The 21962-nt window shown below is 35.7% G+C and overlaps 1 protein-coding gene across 1 annotated transcript in view; it reads left to right on the forward strand.

Moving 5' to 3' along the window:
- arhgap42b (Rho GTPase activating protein 42b) overlaps positions 1 to 21962 on the forward strand; it is a 173932-nt gene that overhangs the window by 143264 nt on the left and 8706 nt on the right. Inside the window, exons 11-23 of the mRNA XM_073850019.1 lie at positions 9411 to 9489; positions 9687 to 9726; positions 10087 to 10149; positions 11811 to 11885; positions 13155 to 13239; positions 14101 to 14159; positions 14257 to 14362; positions 14707 to 14866; positions 16090 to 16240; positions 18340 to 18711; positions 20374 to 20533; positions 21647 to 21709; positions 21796 to 21875. Of these exons, the coding sequence (XP_073706120.1) occupies positions 9411 to 9489; positions 9687 to 9726; positions 10087 to 10149; positions 11811 to 11885; positions 13155 to 13239; positions 14101 to 14159; positions 14257 to 14362; positions 14707 to 14866; positions 16090 to 16240; positions 18340 to 18711; positions 20374 to 20533; positions 21647 to 21709; positions 21796 to 21875 (1493 nt within the window). The remainder of the gene's footprint in view (positions 1 to 9410; positions 9490 to 9686; positions 9727 to 10086; positions 10150 to 11810; positions 11886 to 13154; positions 13240 to 14100; positions 14160 to 14256; positions 14363 to 14706; positions 14867 to 16089; positions 16241 to 18339; positions 18712 to 20373; positions 20534 to 21646; positions 21710 to 21795; positions 21876 to 21962) is intronic.

A 21962-nucleotide genomic window follows, 5' to 3' on the forward strand; every position in this document is an offset into this window, starting at 1 on the left:
ACTTACATCAGCCTTCATGGCGCAGTCTTACGATATTAGGTGGCAAATATGTATGTAAGCATTTGTGCACACGTATTAGAATGTGCACGTTCTACTAACACTCTGTCAATCAGATCTGTGTGCAGCAAAGTAGCAAATGTAACTTCCTTTGTGTTCGTGTACTTTGCCGCCTAGTGTAAGGTTGCACTGTTGTTTTTTCTGACAGTTTACCTTGTACTGTATGTGCCCATTCCCCCTGTCCCTTCTCTGTGTTTATTTCAATCTAGAAATACCATCTATCGTGGATCTCTTTTCAGACCACTGCAATTTTTCTGTAAAGCCCGGTATGTGACCAGCCCAGAAGCATGTTGAAGCGCATGTGTGCTGCTTGTGATCTCATGCATTCGAAATCCCACGCTGATCAAAAGCTCATTTCTCACTCCGATGGTTTTAACGGATTGCATGTTGAAAATCCAACACATTCCCTCCACCTGTAATTGGTGGGCTAACAGTTTGAATTGATTTAACTGAATGAGTGGTTTTTGATCTGGAAATCACGTTATCACTTGACATCAAAAACATCACAATATCTAATCAGCATTGTAGCTATTGGTACACCAGGTTAGACAAAGGCAAGACGGAGAGGAATCATCCAATGATAGAGTCAAAAGATTAGTTCACTTCCAGAACAAAGATTTGCAGATAATGTACTCACCCCCTTGACATCCAAGATGTCCATGCCTTTCTTTCTTCAGTCGTAAATAATTGTGTTTTTTTGAGGGTAGATGTGCTCAGACCAGGACTTTTATCAAACATATGAAGTTTGATCCAGACTGAACATGGTTTGCTTGAGTTAGAGTAAGACATGACTGCTTCCAGCAGGTGGCACTATGATTATATCTGAATATTGCTCTGTAGGTGTCTTCAGGCCAGGACTCTTACCAAACATGTGAAGTTTGGTGCAGATCGGACACTGCATGTTTAAGTTAGTGTAAAACAAGTAGTTTCCTGTTGCCAACAGGGGCGCTAGGATTATGAGAGATTATTGGCCTTCAGATCATTTGCCAGAACTCTTATCGAACGTGTAAAGTTTGAGGCAGATCGAACACTTTATAACAACTTCCATGGCGAAACATCAAACTTTGTCAGGCCGCCACAGACACGCTCTTTAACGAAAATTCAAGATCTTCGCAATTTAACATCGCAAAGGCGTTTAGATTAGACTGACCAAATATAACGTTGAGATCATTAAATCTCTAGGAGGAGTTTGCTACAACATGCCACTTCCTGTTGCCAGCATAACTGAATATGGGCATGCAGGTGTCTTCAGATCAGGAGTGTTATCACACATGTTAACTTTGGACATTGTATGCCTGAGTCATAACATCTTCCGGTTTCATGGCGAAACATCAAAAATCTGTCAGGCTGCCATGGACACTGCCTACAACGAAAACTCTAGATCTTCGCAATTTAATGTCACATGGGCCTTTAGATTAGACTGACCAAATGGCAATGGCAAAAATGAAAAAAAAAATTAAATATAACCGACTTCCTGTTGGGTTTCAGATTTTGCTCCAAGAGACTTTTTGTAGATATTGGTGTGTTACATGTGTGTACCGATTTACATGCATGTATGTGTAGCCAAAGACTATAGAATACCAAAGACATGTCACTGGTGTAGTTTTGAATGGGGAACAATGAAACGGTCATCATGGCCGCTAAGCTCCGCCTTCTTAGTGAAAGAGCCAATCGTTGATCAGTAAAGTCAGCGCGTCACTGCATCTGCCGTTAGAAGTCCCGGTTGCTATAGAAACAGCCGGCGCTCTAAGACGTGCGTTCAGTACTGCGCATGCGCACTGGCTCATCTAGCCGGAAAAATAAGCGTTTTTTTAACGCTATTCAAGCACAAGGAACTATATTTATGAGGCAGTTCTTGTTGGATTTCTTTGGAGATTTCAAATATGAAATTTAATCGTAAGTTTGGCGAACAGTTTTGGAGAATTTGATGTTTCCCCATTCAAAGAGATAGGAGCTGCACTTTGATGCCCGAGAGGCGTTTCAAAGATGGCCGCTGAGTGACATGACTTGTCTTAAAAGGACTTTGGTGTAGCTCAAAGCGCACTCCACTGCACGTGTATAGGTGGCGCTATCGAGCCGTTTTGCCACACCCACTTTTAAAACCCATATGTTACCCTGGACCACAAAACCAGTCTTAAGTCGCTGGGGTATATTTGTAGCAATAGCCAGAAATACATTGTATGGGTCAAAATTATTGATTTTTCTTTTATGCCAAAAATCATTAGGAAATTAAGTAAAGATCATGTTCCATTAAGATTTTTTGTAAAATTCCTACTATAAATATATCAAAATGTAATTTTTGATTAGTAATATGCATTGTTCAGAACTTAAAGGTTGTATCAGCGATTTCTAGCCTAAAACATAAAGTGTCAATTTCAGCTGACCTTTCATCACGATCCGCTCGCTGCCTGACCCATAAATTGTCTGTGAAAAAACCGCGTCTCTCTGGTCAGCCTAGGGTCCGAGATATGCCAAAAAAACAATCGGCGCTATCAACACACCACAGATAACCAAACAGTGCTCCAACCAATCAGCGTCAGGGGTTTGGTGTTGTGGACTTTCCTACTGGTGCTGGTGTTACGGTTTAACTGGTTACCGTGTTATCTGGTGACCAACTTCCTGGTTCAGGTCCTCAGCGCCAGATGTGATGGACCGAACGCTGCAGATTCGCCGATTCTGAAAGCACAAATTGACGTGATATTAAGCTGTCTAATAAACGCACACTTGCTCATTAGATGTTTTTGATATTCTTGTAAAGATGACAAATTATTGGTATGATCGCCCGTAGCGGCTGAAATACGAAAAAAATAATAATAAGTGTTTGGCACGGGTTTCGAACACGCGCTAAAAATAGTCGCATTGTGAAGTGACAGCAATGAACGCACTGAGCTAACGAGCGGCTTTAATTCAGTCACTGATTGTTGCAAACAAATCAGAATTTTGCTCTCGGCGTGATATGTAGCTGGCTGAATCAAAAAAATGTGCCCGTGTTAACTTGTGACCTGTGTTTACTGTTATGAAATTGAATATTATAGTAAACGTATATTACATTTTATGGTTTGTGATGTAAAAGTACATTTCCTGGAGTCACAGACAATTGTAAATTCGAGGCTACTGTGGCTAATTAACAAACGCTATCGTTAAACTATTTACTATAGTAAAAACATGGTACATTTTCTTCAGAGACTAGCTGTCTCGTTTGATAAATATATAAAAAATGACGTTATTTACATGTTGGTTTTGACATTTTTCTCTTATAAATACTTAAAAAGTGACTTAAATAGACATGATTTTGTTATAATCAAATGAGATTTTCTAGTGACATGTAATATTTGTAAGCAGCTTTTTAACTGGAAATAACGTAAATTTATTGCAACAGTAAAATTAGATTTTGGCTAGCAAACAAGTTCACACAGGCAACACAGGGTCACAAGTTAACACAGAAGTTAACACAGGCAAATTCAAAGAATCATAGACTGAAGCTACCTTATGCCAAAGTGTAAAAAGGGGCTAGCCTAGTACATATAACAGTGTGTTTGAATAGCTCGCTGTGATTGCATCTGCTATAATACTATGTGCAGTCTATTACATATAGGTTAAAATCCTGTGTCAAGCTTTTTAGCTATTTCATTTTTGCAATCAAATATTAGCAGACACCCATTATATAATGGTGCTACACAATGTGTTATTTGTAGGCCTAAATATCTAAATATATTTGTAAAGTAAAGTAGTACATAAGGCAAGGTAAAAGGTTAGTAAGATAAAAGCACACTCCGAAAATTGATCTAAGTTTGTAATTAGAGGGATTTCTAATAAAAAAAAAAAAAAGAAAGAAAAGAAAAAAACATACCTTGGGCCTAATTGGTACCACAGTGAGTAATGGTGAAAAAAAGACAATGTTTTCCTTTAAAAAATTATAAGATATCTTTACAAAGACATGCATGAAGCTTAAATATATTGTGGACTAAGCATCATATTAATTTTCATTGTGCCCACTTTAAGAAATGCTTCTTTTTTTTTTTTTTTTTATCATTCAAGAGAAGCTTGTGTTGACTGCTTGCATGCGTCTTGTGGCACTGTATACAATTAAGCCTATAAAAAAAATGTGAATTTAGTGATTTTTTTACACAATTGGGGCTAACTCAACATTGCCAAATGTGTCAGGGAATTAACAAATCACTGAATTGGTTAAAATCATAATTTGCATAAAATATGTTTTTCCCTTTTTTATTTGACTTTAAAGCTGAAAGTGGGCTTAATAGGTACAATTACCCCAGCATTTACATGCAGCTTGTTGTCTATAGAAAAGGCTATATTTTATATATTGTTTACTTAAAAAAAAAAAACAGCTATCGAACGCAAATCAGAATTAAACACGTTTACAAAGTAACATTTATAAGCAGACTAGAATTTATGTTACATTTCATTCGCTACAATCAAGAAATCAAGTCTAATATTTCCAAAGTATTTATAGTAGAAAAACGGCAAAAACAACCTGAATTAATGTCAAGTTTTATATTAATCAAATGAGACATAAGCTTGTCTATTAAGAAAATGTATCATGTTTTTACTATAGTAAATATAGTTTAACAATAGCGTTTTCCAATTAAACCACAGTAGCCTCACATTTACAATTGTCTGTGACTCCATGAAATGTACTTTAACATCATAAACCATAACATGTAATATACTTTTACTACAATATTCATTTTCATAACAGTAAACACAGGTCACAAGTTAACACGGGCACATTTCTTTGATTCAGCCAGCTGCATATCACGCCGAGAGCAAAATTCAGATTTGTTTGCAACAATCAGTGACTGAATTAAAGCCGCTCGTTAGCTCAGTGCGTTCATTGCTGTCACTTCACAATGCGACTATTTTTAGCGCGTGTTCAAAACCCGTGCCAAACAGACTTATTACTATTTTTTTCGTATTTCAGCCGCTACGGGCGATCATACCAATAATTTGTCATCTTTACAAGAATATCAAAAACATCTAATGAGCAAGTGTGCGTTTATTAGACAGCTTAATATCAAGTCAATTTGTGCTTTCAGAATCGGCGAATCTGCAGCGTTCGGTCGATCACATCTGGCGCTGAGGACCTGAACCAGGAAGTTGGTCACCAGATAACACGGTAACCAGTTAAACCGTAACACTGGGATGTGAGGAAGGCGGGGCGAAAATCCACAACACCAAATCCCTGACGCTGATTGGTTGGAACACTGTTTGTTTTTGTGTGGAAAGGTTGGTAGTGCCGATTGTTTTTTTGGCATATCTCGGACCCTAGGCTGACCAGAGAGACGCGGTTTTTTCACAGACAATTTATGGGGCAGGCAGCGAGCGGATCGTGATGAAAGGTCAGCTGAATTTGACACTTTATGTTTTAGGCTAGAAATCGCTGATACAACCTTTAATTTGAAGAACTCTAAAGGCGATTTTCTCAGTATTAGATTTTTTTGCACCCTCAGATTCCAGATTTTCAAATAGATGTATCTCGGCCATGCTATCCTAACAAACCATATATCAATAGAAAGCTTATTTATTGAGCTTTCATGTGATGTATACATCTCAGTTTTGTAAAATTTAACCTTATGACTGGTTTCGTGGTCCAGGGTCACATATTAGATATAAATTTTTGCCAGTAATGAGTATACTTTTTTACCTCAAATGCTCATCTTGTTTAGCTCTTACTCTGTGTAATCCGGTCAGTACAGTTTAGAGCCCTTTTAAGCTGCATTTAAACTGCATTTTGGAAGTTCCAACTCGCGGGCACCATTGAAGTCCAATATTGGGAGAGAAATCCTGAAATGTTTTCCTTAAAAAACATAAGTTCTTTACGACTGAAGAAAGAAAGTCCTGAACATCTTGGATGACTATGGAGTGAGTACATTATCTGTAACTTTTTGTTCTGGTAGTAAACTAATCCTTTAAGACTGATTTGTAATTATTATATTTACATAATCAGTTTATGCAAAAAACCTAGTGAGCTGCCTACTCAGAAAACATTTTAAGGCACCATTTAATGAAAAGACCCAAAAGGCATTTTTTTTTTCGAAGATGCCACATTTTTGCATAGAACTTAGACAGCAAGTTTTCTTATATATATTATTTACATTTTTTATTTTCTGTGTCATCCGAATCCCTCAGGTCTAAAAATGAATCCCTGTGTGATTCATGTAGGGAATGCAATTTGTGTGACTTTCTGGATTTGCCGCCTACATGAATGTGTATTATTTAAATTAGTCACTGATGAAGTTTTATGACATTTTTTGACCTTCTTTTCATGTAGGATGATTAGTTTAAAAAGCTGCAGCTTATGTAGACAGCAGACATCATGACAGCTCACTATGTTTTAGAGCAAAGTTCGCTTTTATCTCTTTTATTTAATCTCAAAATGTTCCATTACTGGAAAACCTTTTGCAATAAGGTGCATTATAAACCGAGTTTGGACTGTAAATTCTAATTGAATGATCCAAATTCAAAGCCATTAAATTATATGATATACATTCTTCATCATGTACACAAATTCCTCTCAGGAAAGAGTCCTACCATTACCTTTAAACTGCACTGCAGCGTGCTTGCCCTAACAAGCGGAATAATAATCAAAGCATAACTGAGCGTATAGCTCATTCATCCATGCACAGATATGAGTGACAGCTGGTGCACAGGCATGGCTGTATATGCAGCGAGCAGCGTGTTAATGGCTATGAGCTCGCGCTAACGTTCACCTTGCGGTTACGGTTAATGGAGATTCTGTCAAATCATGTGTGGAAATCCATGGGTAATATTTATGGGTGGATTAATTGAGCCTTGTGATTCTAAATGGTGTGAAACTTAGATATAGAATATGGTTAAATTGATGTTTATGCAATTTTTCCCTCAGGTATTTGGTGTTAGTGAGCTTGGGAAATTGAAAGGTTTTTAAGACATGACTTTTGATTTTAGCTCAGACATTATCCACAAAAACATATAATTTCAAACCTATATGACTTTCGTTTTTCTAGAAAACGAAGGATGTTTTGAAGAATGTTCATGCTACTCTTTTTCATACAACAAGCTCTAAAAATTAGACAATACATACATAAAAGTTGCCAATATGACTCAAATATCATACACTTTAGTTTTATGTGAAAATTAAACAGTTTTTCACTAAATCTCGTTGTGCTACTGTTAATAGTGTAGTGTATTGTATGGAAAATAGCAGTTTGTACATTCTTTGTGTTCCATTTAAAGAGACAGTTCTGTCATTAAATACTCGTAAGAGTTCGTAAGACCTTCGTTCATCTTCAGAACACAAATTAAGATATCTTTGATGAAATCCGAGAGCTTTCTGACCTTGCATGGAAAGGTCAGAAAGGCCTGGAAGGCTGACATGGAAGAGAAGAAACTGTTAAATAAAGTTGTTGTTTTTGTTTTCTTTGCACACAAAAAGTATTCTTGGACACACTTAAAAATAAAGGTGCTTCAAAAGTTTCTTCACAGCGATGCCAAAGAAAAACCATTTTTGGTTCCACAAAGAACCATTCAGTCAAAGATTCTTTAAAGAACCATCTCTTTCTTACCCTTTTTTTTAATCTGAAGAACCTTGTTTCACCACAAAGAACCTTCGTGAAACAGTAAGGTTCTTTATGGAACCATTTAAACAAAAATGGTTCTTCTATGGCATTGTGAAGCACCTTTATTTTCAAAGTGTAGCTTCATAACGGTTGAACCACATGTCACATGGACTATTTGATTAATGTTCTTACTACCTTTCTGGGCCCATGTCAGTTAGATTGCTGTCTATGGAGGGTCAGAAAGTCCTCGGATTTCATCAAAAAGATCTTAATTTGTGTTACGAAAATTAATGAAGGTTTTACGTGTTTGGAACGACATAAGGGTAAGTAATTAATGACTCAATCACTTTACAAAAGAAAGTCATATGGGTTGGGATTGGGTGGGGCTTAGTGTACCCAAAAAAAGAAAATGATGATGCAATACAGTGAGAAAAAAATTTATTTGATCCAGTGCTGATTTTGTACATTTGCCCACTGACAAAGAAATTATCAGTCTACAATTTTAATAGTAAGTCTATTTGAACAGTGAGAGACAGAATAACAACAACAAAAAAATCCCAAAAGATTTTTTTTTTAAGTTATAAATTGATTTGCATTTTAATGTGTGAAATACGTATTTGACCCCTTCACAAAACATGACTTGGTATTTGGTGGCGAAACCCTTGTTGGCAATCACAGAGGTCAGACGTTTCTTGTAGTTGGCCACCAGGTTTGCACACATCTCAGGAGGGATTTTGTCCCACTCCTCTTTGCAGATCCTCTCCAAGTCATTAAGGTTTTGAGGCTGATGTTTGGCAACTCAAACCTTCAGCTCCTCCACAGGGTTTCTATGGGAGTAGGGTCTGGAGACTGGCTAGGCCACTCCAGGACCTTAATGTGCTTCTTCTTGAGCCACTCCTTTGTTGCCTTGGCCGTGCGTTTTGGGTCATTGTCATGCTGGAATAACCATCCAAGATGCCCTTGCTGGCTTCAGTGCCCTGGCCCTGACGATGCATGGCCCCGTCCATCACCCCTTTGATGCGGTGCAGTTGTCCTGTCCCATTAGCAGAAAAACATCCCCAAAGCATAATGCTTCCACCTCCATGTTTGACGGTGGGGATGGTGTTCTTGGGGTCAGAGGCAGCATTCCTCCTCCTCCAAACACGGTGAGTTGAGTTGATGCCAAAGAGCTTGAATTTGGTCTCATCTGACAACACTTTCACCCAGTTTTCCTCTGAATCATTCAGTTGTTCTTTGGCAAACTTCAAACGGGCCTGTATATGTGCTTTCTTGAGCAGGGGGACCTTGGGGGTCTTGTAGCCCATTCCAGCCTTGTGTAGGTCTACAGTCTTGTCCCTGACAACCTTTGGACAACTTTTTGGCCTTGGCCATGATGGAGAGTTTGGAATCTGATTGATTGATTGCTTCTGTGGACAGGTGTCTTTTGTACAGGTAACAAGCTGAGATTAGGAGCAGTGTCTTTAAGAGAGGGCTCTTAATCTCAGCTTGTTACCTGTATAAAAGACTCCTGGGAGCTGGAAACCTTGTTGATTGATAGGGGATCAAATACTTACTTCACTCATTAAAATGCAAATCAATTTATAACTTTTTGAAATCTCAAAAAGATTTCGAATGAACCTACCGTTAAAATTATAGACTGATTGGGTGAATTGTATATAATGTGGCTATATTTTGTTTGGGTCTAAGTCCTGCTTCAGTTTCTCAGAAGCACATGCAAGCACTAGAACTATATTAGGTAGATGAGTAGGATATGTCTAGAACGTGTCAGACTTTAAAGTGCTGCATTGTCTTCAGGCATGGCATTATCACTCTACAAGCGCTGTCTGAGTCCAACAGGAGACTCTGGCTGGAAGCTATGGATGGCAAAGAGCCGGTGAGTCCTGAAGCAGATTTCTTACCTCATTTAATGCAATCTTGACATAGTTGTCATCATTTGCTTCTGTATTGATTCAAGCTTCAGAAGTTCCTCAAGCTCAGGTATTTTTGTAAAAATCGATATGCCATTTCATTGCTCGACAAGTAATTCTCGATTAACTTAATACAATGCATTTTTTTCTATCTTTCTTTCAGATCTACAACCTTCCTGCTATTCTGAGCAAGAAAGAGGAGAGTGAGTAGTCTCTAAGCGCTGCCACAGTATTCTTGTTTTATCACATAAAGGCTTTATTTCTTTTTAAATATTTGACTTTATTATGTCTCTTCTTTTATTCACTCAGTCAGAGTGAGCTTAATGTTGGAGTCTGACCTCACATGCTCTCATCAGATTAACTGTGTTTAACAAACACTCATTCAGATAATGTGCTCTGTTTCCCTTCGCTACACCCTTTGTGCATCTCTGTTCTCTCATTCCCTTTTACAAGGTCGATAGCATTACACAGAGTACAACCGAAGTAAGCCGTATCCCCCTGAGTGTGACACAAGCTAAATCCATCTATTGAACATGTTGTTTCTTTTCACCTGTCTTTTGTAGCATATTTAAATGAAGCTGGATTTAATTTTGTGAGGAAGTGTATTCAGCTGGTGGAGGTGAGAGGTGAGTTGTGTCTTTCCTGGACTACTGGTTTCTTCTTACCTTATGTTCACCCATCCCTAATAGATATAGAATGTTTTTATGCACAAATATTATGAATTATAATGCAATATGGCAAAAATATCATATCACTTTTTTTTCAGAAATATCACTTTTTTTCACAATTCTTTGACATGTTGGTTTTACTATTTTACAAGTTGTCTGGCAGATATTTAGGCCAAAGTGGGCAGTCATTATCTTTATTATTATCAAATAGATACTGTTATCCACATTCTTCTAAATATATTTTCTGTGTTCAGCACAAGAAAACAATTAATAGAGATTTGGGACAACATACGAGTGACTAAATTTTTAGGTGAACTGTCCCTTTAATGACAATCGGCAGCATGTTTAGTTCTGTCCTTGAAGAGCTGCATACATTTAATATACAGGCGTGCATCCATTTTTCTCTCAACTGTTTACTTTCACTTTAGACATAACCAACTGTGTTTATCAGTAACCCTTGTATGTTTTTGACAGTATTAGCAAATAGTGATTAGTAATCAGGCGCTGTTTGACAGTTTTTTAGCGCACGCTTCAGGTTTTACGCGTTCGTGAAGCACGTGCCAGAACAGCGCACAGACAAAATAATGTTATTTTACCGGCAAGGCTTTGAAGCACATAGGAATATTATACTTTTGTGATTGCCAATACAAATAAACATTGGTGTATAAAGTACCTGAAAGCCATACTTAAGTAAAAGTACAGATATCTTACCAGAAAATGACTTATTACTTGAGTGAAAGTCTTAAAGTATGTGATATTTATTTTACTTAAGTACAAAAAGTATTTTTTTTATCTTAAATGTACTTAAGTATTGAAAGTAAAAATACATTGCAATTTTATATCACACATTTCTGAGAAAAAAAAGTCAGAATTGCGAGATACAAACTTGCATTTGTGAGGAAAAAAGTCATATTTGTAAGGAAAATTATTTCTCACAATTGTGAGTTTTTTCATAAATTTTTTGATGAAAAAAAAGTCACAATTCTGACTTTATTTCTCACAATTGGAAGTTAATATCACCCAATTTTGAGAAAAAAAAATCAAAATTGAGTTTTCATCTCACAATCAAGTCAAAATTGCAAGATACAAACTCGCATTTGCAAGAAAAAAAGCAATTCTGACTGTGATCCTGGCTACTATTTTGTAGTAAGTAACGAATATGCTTCGGGGAAAAGTTTCGGAGTAAAAGTATACATTTTAATTAGGAAATGTAGTGGAGTACCAAATATTGTCCTATCCTAACAAACCATACATCAATAGAAAGCTTATTTACTGAGCTTTCATATGATGTATACATCACAGTTTTGTAAAATTTAACCTTATGACTGGTTTTGTGGTCCAGGGTCACATTGTAATTGTAACATGTAGCCTATCTTTGTTCTTATTTTTTAATAACAAAGATAAAATAATGACAGATTTTTATGTTCGCCCACTTTGGCCTAAATATTTGTCATTCTTTTTATGTTATATTTTGTTATCCTGGGGTTTTGGCTTTAGAATAGGGACTGCTCAGACAACTTGTGAAGTAGTAAAACCAACATGACAAAGAATTGATACAATCGTGATATGATATTTTTGCCATATCACCCACCCCTATATGTATATTCTCTTCTCAGCAGGGCTCAACACTATGGGTTTGTACAGAGTTGGTGGAATAAACTCAAAGGTGCAGAAGCTCATGACCACAGTCTTCTGTAAGTCAGTTCACTCGACACAACTAATGCCAGCCTTGAGAACTAGACAAACAAATGTGTTTTTCAGAGCAGGGTAGTGAAAATCTATCCCTCTAAAGCAATCCCCTTTCGCAGAAACATTGTCAAATTAATTTATTTTGGAGCTTTACGTCACATCTGGTGGCGATTATAATGTTGTTCTGAAAGATCTCAACAAATGTCTGAAATTAACCCTAAATCAAGTTTACAGACCAGCTTAAACTATAAACACCATGAACCACAAATTGACAATTCTTATTTTATGTTGAATGTTGAGTTTATTATAATATATTCATCTTTCCCCTGGTCACAGTGTCTCAAACTATATATATAATATATAATAAAAGTGGCGATATAATGTATTGTTTAATATTTATTTGTAAAGAAAGGAAAATAAATAAGAGATATATTTTTAATTACGAAAAAGTTTTCTTGATTAGACATCTCAGGCATCTTTGCTCACCAGTGTTGGGGAAAGTTACTTTTAAAAGTAATGCATTACAATATTGAGTTACTTCCTAAAAAAGTTAACGTATTACGTTACTTGGTTACTTTTTATGGACAGTAATGCGTTACGTTACTTTTGCGTTACTTTTTAAATCTGGGCAGGGCTTGCTTGTTTGTTTTTAATATAAAAAGTTATTTTTGTCAAATGTAAAAGGCTTTTTACAGCAAAAGCCTCAGGCTTAGAGAAAAGTACATTGACGTCTGTACAGTAGACCGCAGAAGAAAAAATATTAACTCTTTAGCAATAAAGAAAGAAAGCAAATGTTAGATTATTTTGAGTAATTTTTGCTTATTAGTATGGATGAATTGGATCATTGAAGGTCGGCAGCAAAGACATCGGTTAATAAAATGGGATTAAATACATACAGGATATTTGAATTATTTAACATATTTAATTATTGCAGGTTTGCATTGAATTTCACTGTTTTTATTCATTTTGAGGAATACTGTATCTGTTTTTTAGTGAGTGAGATGAATTAATGCATGTTCACATTTATTCTAGAACTAAAGTAACATCTTATTCACAATTTCTCTCAACATGAGGACAGGAGAGCTTTTAATCAATAAATGGGGGAAAAAGTAACTGGTGTTACTGGTTTGAAAAAGTAACTTTTTTCGTCAATTAAGAAGTAATGCATTACTAGTTACTTGGAAGAAAAGTGATATTATTACATAACTTGCATTACTTGTAATGTGTTACCCCCAACAATGTTGCTAACATATGTTTCTGGTTTTCTCTTTTAGCACCCAAAGCAGCATCAGATATGGATTTGGACCCAGATACCTGGGACAACAAGACCATCACCAGCGGCCTCAAGAATTACCTCAGGTTAGTGTGATCCTCAGGTTCTGCTAGGTGCTACAGAATGATGTTATTACTCCTAATGGACATTCAAAATTACACTAAAATAGAGCGTTTCTCTGTTTAAGGGGAGACACTGCAGGCAAAAACACAGTTTTTCATGGAGCTGTCAAGTTTGAGATTTTGGGCTTTGTGGTTTTTCATAGTGTTTTTTTTTTTTTTTTTAGACTAGTGGAAAGAAAACATCCAAAAGACAGCTTTAAGTGTTTCTTTTATAGCATTTTATTTATTTGTGTCAATAGATTTCAATTACAATCAAGTTTTTTTCTCCTACACTGAGCTATAAATATCCACTTCAGTAGCACTTACACACACCAAACTGTCTATATCCTGAAGGTTTTTACAGAGGGAATTGTTCATATATAATTTGCTTGATTTTATACAACATTTAATTCCTCCCAAAATGTAAAAAAATATAACGTTTTCTGCCTGTTCTAAGTATTTTCTGAATTATGGAGAGACAAAATAAGATACCCAAAAGTTCCTTCTGTAAAAACATTTGAGTCGATTGTCAAAAAAAAAATCAAAGAATTTTAAAACAACTTCATCCAGTGTTTAGATTCTTGTACTAGAAATGTATGCAAATTAGTGCATATTTCATTGAATAATACCTCATTTGCATAAATGCATATATTAACATTAAAAAAACCTTGTAATACAAAAAATGTTTGCAATTATCAATGTAATCAATCAGCTGGATTAGTAAGATGATAACTATTAGTAAAAAGCCGTTTTCACCTGCAGTGTCTCACCTTCAGAGATCTTAAAAATAACCTAAAGCACTTCTAAGAGAACTAATGGGGTGTAATTGTCATCTCTGTCCACTAGGTGTCTCTCTGAGCCTCTCATGACTTACAAGCTCCACTCAGACTTCCTCTTGGCTGTCAGTAAGTTGTAAAGCTTTCCAATTCAATGTTAACATTAGAGAAGCTGTATGTGCATATATTTGTGAGGAGTTTGTGTTGATGGTCTGTTTTCTTCCAGAATCTGATGATCAGAACTACAGAGTGTGTGCGGTTCATGCGCTGGTGCACAAACTACCTGACAAAAACAAAGAGATGCTGGAGATATTAATCAAACATCTACTCAAGTATGACTAAACGTCTATTTTTTACTCTTGAAATGAAAATCTTTCTCTCTCTAAACTCACTTTCTTCTTAGTCTCAAGTAATATGTGTTGTGTTTTGAGTGCTGGTGTCTTCACAAGACTTAATAACTAGCTTAGCCAAGACCAAGACGAACTTGATCAATGGGCTTCAGCACCTAAAATGTAGTGGTGAACAGCATTGCCCACTAGATAGCACTAGGTTGTATTAACCAGCATTTCCAGTCTGGTCCAACATGTAAGTTGGTAAAAGCTGGTTTTGTGGGGTATTGAGTATTATTTGAAGTTTGATGTTGCTTTGAGGATTTGACTGACATGTGTTCCCGCAGTGTGTCCACTCACAGTGAGAGTAACATGATGACGATGTCCAATCTGGGAGTGATCTTTGGCCCTACGCTCATGCGCTCACAGGAAGAAACTGTTGCCGCAATGATGAACATCAAATTCCAAAATATCGTGGTAGAAATTCTCATTGAAAATTTTGAAAAGGCAAGTGAAATCAATAATTCACATCATTAAGAAATGATGCATTAATATCTGTGAATATTTTTTGTCTTGTTTCTAGACAAAATATCTAAAAATTCTTAAATCAAAGAGGATTTTACAAACGAGTAAAAATTATTGTTTTGTTTTCATAAAAAGAAGTCAAAATTAAGTGGGTTTTTGCTTAGAACAAGCTAAATAATCTGCCAATGGGGTAAGAAGTTAACTTTTATTTCAAACAGAAAACAAGATTATTTTTCCTACCCTATCGGCAGATTATTTTGCTTGTTTCAAGCAAAAAAACACTTAATTTTGACTTGTTTTTTATGAAAACAAGACCATTTTTACTTGTCTAGAAAACACTTCTTGATTTAAGATATTTTGGCTGGAAACAAGACAAAAAATCTAAGTAAGAAAAACATTTTTTGCAGTGTAATTGATGTGATGCAAACCTTAATTATCAGCATCATTCTAATATGCTGATTTGCTACTCAAGAAATATTTCTGTTCATTTCAACATTTTTTGACAAACAAATTTGTCATTTTTGTGGAAACCATGATACATTCTGGGATGATTTTGATAAATAGAAAGTTCAATAGAACATCATTCATTTGATTAAAAAAAAAACAAGTATTTACTTTTACTTTTAATCAATGCATTCTTGCTAAATAAAGGTATTATTGTTTTATTACATAAAGTGCATCCAGAAAGTGTTCACAGCGCTTCACTTTTTCCACATTTTATGTTATTCAGCCTTATTCCAAAATGGATTAAATTCATTATTTTCCTCACAATACCCTGTAATTACAACATGAAAGAAGTTTGTTTGAAATCTTTGCAAATTTATAAAAAAAAAAAATCACATGTTCTTAAGTATTCACAGCCTTGGCTCAGTACTTTGTTGAAGCACCTTTGGCACCAATTACACATCTCGAATCTTTTCGGGTATGATGCAACAAGCTTAGCTCATCATCATTTGGCAATTATCTGCCATTCCTTTCCTCACCAGGATGAGATGCACATTTTCAGATTTCTCCAGAAATATTTGATTGTGTTCAAGTCCAGGCTGTGGCTTGAAGGACATTCACAGAGTTGTCTATAAGCCACTCTTGCTGTGTGCTTGGGGTCATTGTCCTGTTGAAAGGTGAACCTTCTGTCCAGTCTGAGGTTCTGAATGCTCTGGACTGGGTTTTCATTTAGGCTTTCTCAATATTTTGATGCTTCACAGATATTTCATCAAGCGCCAGACCCTAATGTTCCCCTGCCGCAGCCTCAGTCTCGGCCGGGGTCTCGCAGGAACAGAGCCATCTGTCTCTCATCTGGTCCACGCAAACCCAAGAGCCTCTACACGCCCTCACTGTGCCTGGCAGATGCGGACAGTGAGTCTCACGCTAACAGTAATCCTCAAATTTCACATTCAATGCTCAGAGTACACCACTGTGTTTTATGTTATGTTAAATGTTTTGAAAAGAGTAATTTAACATAATTACCACATTCATTAACTTTACTAGTGCTTGCTAAGGCTGGATAAAACAGGTGAAAAATAACATAGACTCATAATAAAGGAAGTAATAAGCGAGCTACACTGATTGCTTACATTTTGCTGCTGCTTTTACAGGTTTGAAGGATTCTCCTGACAGCTGATTAGAGGCATAGTTCACCCAAAAATGAAAAATTTATATTTAATAAATATGATCTCCAGTGTATTAAAAACCATTTGGATTTTCAATTAATCCATTAATGCAGCTTTAGTTTGCATGTTTATTACTGCATATAATTCATTAAAATAGACGTTTATTTCATAAAGTACAAGTTCATATCAAAATGCACATGCATTTTGTTTTTCAGTTGAATGAAATACCTTTTTCCCTACATATTTCATAATTGAGGATTTCTTGAAAAGAAAGTTTAAAAAGTGGGATAAGTGTCTCGACACACCCCTAGAACACAAATTAAGATACTTTTGATGAAATCCGACAGCTTTCTGACCCTCTGTAGACAGTAACACAACTACCACATTCAAGACCCAGAAAGCTAGTAAGGACATGGTTAAAATAGTCCATGTGACAATAGTGGATCAACCATAATTTTAGGAAGCTACGGGGGGGAAAAAACGACTTTATTCAACAATTTCTTCTCTTCTGTGTCAATCTTTGATGCACATTCACAAGAGTATCACGATGCATGTGTGTGCATTTCTCTAAATATTTTATACGTTTGATCCACTGATGTCACATGGACTATTTTAACAATGTATTTACTACCTTTCTGGGTTTTGAACATAATAGTTGTGTTGCTGCCTATGCAGGGTCAGAAAGCTCTCGGATTTCGTCAGAAATATCTTAATTTGTGTTCTGAAGATGAGCAAAGGTCTTACAGGTTTGGAACGACATGAGGTTGAGTAATTCTTAACAGAATTTCCTGTTTGGGGTAAATTTATCCCTTTAAGAACAGACCTGGGTCACGTTCAATCTAAAAATAGATATTTCCTTACATTGAATATGGAGAAAATGCCTTTTTATTGTAGTAATTTTTATTGTTATGTATTATTTACATTATGTTAGCATTTCTTTTACTTCCTTTATGCTGATTAAAAATATAAAAAATAGGGGTGCACTGAATGTTCGGCAACTGAAATCATTCATAAATCTGCTGCTGTCAGCAAAAAGTAGTACTGAGGTCTTCTTGTGGGTTTCCGCCAAAATAAAAGTCATTCATAAATGTTAGCATTGTAATTTTACTGTTGTTCTGTAAAATAAAATAAAAAAGTCACACCAAAATAATGATAACATTCATTACAACAGCTTTATTAATACATTTATTATAACATTCTCCTTTGCTCAGCAAGGCTGCATTTATTTGTACATTTAAAAACACAAGCCTGATTCAAGAAGGGGGTCTTAAAAATGACCAAAGAATATTATTTTACTAACTTATTAATTTTAAGTTAAATTGTGCTTTGTTGGTAAGCTACAATGTCGTCTAGAATGTTAAAAATGTTCAGTGTTAAATATTTTTAAATGGTTTTGTAGTTGATTTTTTTTTTTTTTTTTCTTTGAAAAGCAAGACAAAACTGTAAAAAGCAAATATTGGCTATTTCATTTATGCAATGGTGCATAGAAATTAGCAAAATAATTTGTGTGCAATTTTTTTTTCCGGCTTTGGCTTCAGCCAAGAATTTTCATTCTGGTGCATCCCTAATAAAAAAGTGAGAATCGAATCACTTTTGAGAAAAATAGAAATTAATATAAAAGTAAAACACCCAAATACATTATAGTTTATTGTCACTGAAAAAAATGACACAATGCATAAAAATAGGTTTCATTTCCTCATGCATTTATTTTCTTGTCAATTTGAGGTGCAGAGTGACCTGGACATTCTGACATTTTCACAAGGTTGTATCATTGTAACTGGTGGATGCAATGCAGTTTTCAGCAGCTGTATTTCCTGACAGCAGATGTTCGTGCTGCTCCTGCAGGTGACACGTTCAGCAGTAGTTCAGGCAGCACTCCAATCGGCAGTATGGACTCCCTCTCCTCCCACTCCTCAGAGCAGAACAGCTCCTCCAAAACCTGCTCCTCTCCACAGCCCAAAGACAAGCCCCCCTTCCCCGGCCTGCGGCGGACCCCTTCATCTCTGTCCTCCAGCGAGCCTCAGGGCCCCACCTGCACCAGCAGTCCAGACTCCAGCTCCAGAGAGGACACGGGCCGCGTGGACTGGGAAGACTCCTGCAGGGTGAACTCGGTCTCAGCAGCTCCCACAAAGGCCCCTCACACAGAAGCAGGAATCAAATCAGCACAGCTTAACCGCTCAAACGCCCCATCTCTAAAATCTTTACACATCACAGAAGGTAAGACTTTATATACAAGTTCGAATTTCTATCAAAGAAGACTCTTTTGTTCATCAACACTATATTTGTTTAATCAAAAATACAGTAATATTGTGGAATATTATTACTATTTCAAATAACGTATTTCTGTTGTAATAGTATTTAGAATGTAACTGAATTCTTTCTGTCTTTAGTCTTACATGATCCTTCAGAGATCGTTCTAGTAAGCTGCTTAATTATTGTTATTATCAGTGTTGAAAACAATTGGTAGCTTCATATTTTTGCGGAACGATGCATTTTTAACCATTTAAAAGTTACATAAGATTCAAAAAGAAGGCAAGACACTTTAAATTGTTCAGATGTGACAGCAAATACATTACTAATGTTGCAAAGTATTAAGTAGTTTTAAAGGAACACTCCACTTTTTTTTGGAAATAGGCTCATTCTCCAACTTCCCCCAAGTTAATAAGTTGAGTTTTACCGTTTTGAAATCCATTCAGCCATTAGCATAGCTTAGCATAGATCATTGAATCATGTTAGACCAATAGCATCGCGTTCAAAAATGACCAACAAGTTTCGATATTTGTCCTATTTAAAACTTGACTCTTCTGTAGTTATATCGTGTACTAAGATCGGCGGAAAATGCAAAGCTGCGAGTTTCTAGGCTGATAAGATTAGGAACTACACTCCGATTCCGGCGTAATAGTCAAGGAAGTTTGCTGCCGTAATATGGCTGAAGCAGGCGCAGTAATACCATGCAGCACATGTGCAAATGCTAACCTAGCTGGGAACTAATTTCAGGCGCTGCGTGATATTACTGCTCCTGCTTCGGCCATTGGTAGATTATTTTGCTTGTTTCAAGCAAAACACACTTAAATTTGACTTTTTTTTTTTTTTTTTAAACAAGACAATAATTTTTTACTTGTCTAGAAAATCCTTCTTGGTTTAAGAATTTTTAGATATTTTGGCTGGAAACAAGACAAAAAATCTAAGTAAGAAAAGCATTTTTGAGACATATTTCATGTCATATTTATAACAAACATGCCAGGAAAATGTAAATTTCAAGACCTTTGGCTACAAAATGACCACTTCAGGTGTTAAAAGGAAATGATAGAAAAGCAAAAATCCATGTAAAGAAATAGAAAGACTAAATGATGCATTAAAAACTGAGTACAAAAAAAGAAAAAGTAGCGCGTGTGTGTTTTGCACACAAAATCTCTGTAGAGGACCATGTCAGCATATTAGAATGATTTCTGAAGGATCATGTGACACTAAAGACTGGAGTAATGATGCTGAAAATTCTGCTTTGATCACAGCATTAAAAATTATATTTTACAATATATTAAAGTAGAAAGCAGTTGTTTTAAATCATAATAACATTTTACAATAATACTGTTGTTGTTGGTGTTGTTATTATTATAATGTATTTTATGATCAAATAAATGCAGCTTTGCTGAGCATCACCTTTTGCAAAAAAATTAAATAATAAATGAATAAATCAAAAATGATTATTCCATATTTTATATACAATATATATTTGTCCTGTTTTACTGTATTCAAAATTCTTTTTTTATTATTTTTTTATTATTATTATTTTATTTAATATTAATTTGAAACCCTAATCCACAGAAAAGAGAAACAAATTTACTTTGATCTTCTTTTGTTTTTTGGGGCTCTTTGGAGGTCGTAAGAGTTGTATGGGGTCTGTACAAAATCTAGTAGGCGTGGAGCATAAAGACAGCACCCGATCTAGCGCCTACCACGATCTGCCACCTAAAATGGTCCTGCGGCGAAAACTGGACAACAACAGCTCTACCAACGGCTATCAGAGACCAGGATCAGTGTAAGTCAAACTCTCTATCAGTGTCCAACCCACTGATGCTAAAGCTGATATTTGATGAAAACCCAGCTTTGTCTGTTCAGCACTAGTTCTCAGATAAGAAGTCATCCAGTTTTGATAGAAGTTCGAATAAACTCTTAGAAATGTAATCTTTTGCATCCATGTTGTTAAACATATTATATGTATACTACACTCTTAAAAATAAAGGTGCTTTAAAAGGTTCTTCACAGCGATGCCTTAGAACCATTTTTGGTTCCACAAAGAACCATTCCTTCAAAGGTTCTATAAAGAACCATCTCTTTCTTACCTTTTTATAATCTGAAGAACCTTCTTTTGTGAAACAGATGTTAATGGTTCTTCATGGAACCATTCATACAAAAAAGGTTCTTCTATGGCATCGTGAAGCTCCTTTATTTTTAAGAGTGTATGCATACTGTATTAAAAAAAAACATATTTCAGACATTTATTTTTCAATTTAAGTAATTATTTTTTAAAAATCATAAATTGATTAATTCATTAATTGTGCATTATTATTATTATTATTAAAATAATGTTCCATTAACTTTTTCTTTGTTTTGATCTCAGTGAAGTTGATTTATTGTTCAGGAATAATAGAATTGATCATGTACGATGTACAAATTAATGTCAGTTTTCATTTTAGAAAAACACATGCATCATGAGGAATGTAAAAACTCAGGGTGCATAGTGAAGCAACTTTGTGCAGTATTTTATAAAGCAGATGCTGGTTTAGAGAGGAAGCTGCTGAATGGAGATTGATGGCAGTTGTTCTTTGTTGGCCCGAGTTTTAATCGCACCACTGAAAAGGTTGATATGACCTAGCACTGGTTTTTAAGCACTCTCCAGGGAAGAATATATAATTTCACTTGTCATGACAGAGAAAAAAGAAACCTCACAACTCACTTATTTATTTTTTAATATAAGCAATATAATAAATGTAAAATTTTGGCTCTCACCAAAGTATTTTAATGTATATGTGAGGGTCAAATTGTTGCTACCTGCTCTAGCTAAATAATGTGTTTATTCAGCCTAATCCTTATGATGTCAAATCATGAAGCTGACAATCATCCTGACATTTGGCATGGTTGTATGTTTCAGGGTGGCTGCCAGAGCACTGCTTTTTGAAAACCCATCAGCTGTAAAACCTCCTCCAGTGGGAAGGTAACAATGAACACGGCTCGTAAAAACATCACCGTTTCCTATAAATATGAGCACAGCAGCAAATCATTTCTGATTTTTATCCACAGAGATGCCAAAGCCATATATTCCTGTGAAGCTGAACACAGCAATGAGCTGAGCTTCCCACAGGGGGCACACTTCTCCAATGGTCAGTCTATCTATCTATCTATCTATCTATCTATCTATCTATCTATCTATCTATCTATCTATCTATCTATCTATCTATCTGTCTATC

The sequence above is a fragment of the Garra rufa genome, chromosome 11 (genome assembly GCF_049309525.1).
Source record: "Garra rufa chromosome 11, GarRuf1.0, whole genome shotgun sequence".
In the NCBI taxonomy this organism is placed as follows: Eukaryota; Metazoa; Chordata; class Actinopteri; order Cypriniformes; family Cyprinidae; genus Garra; species Garra rufa.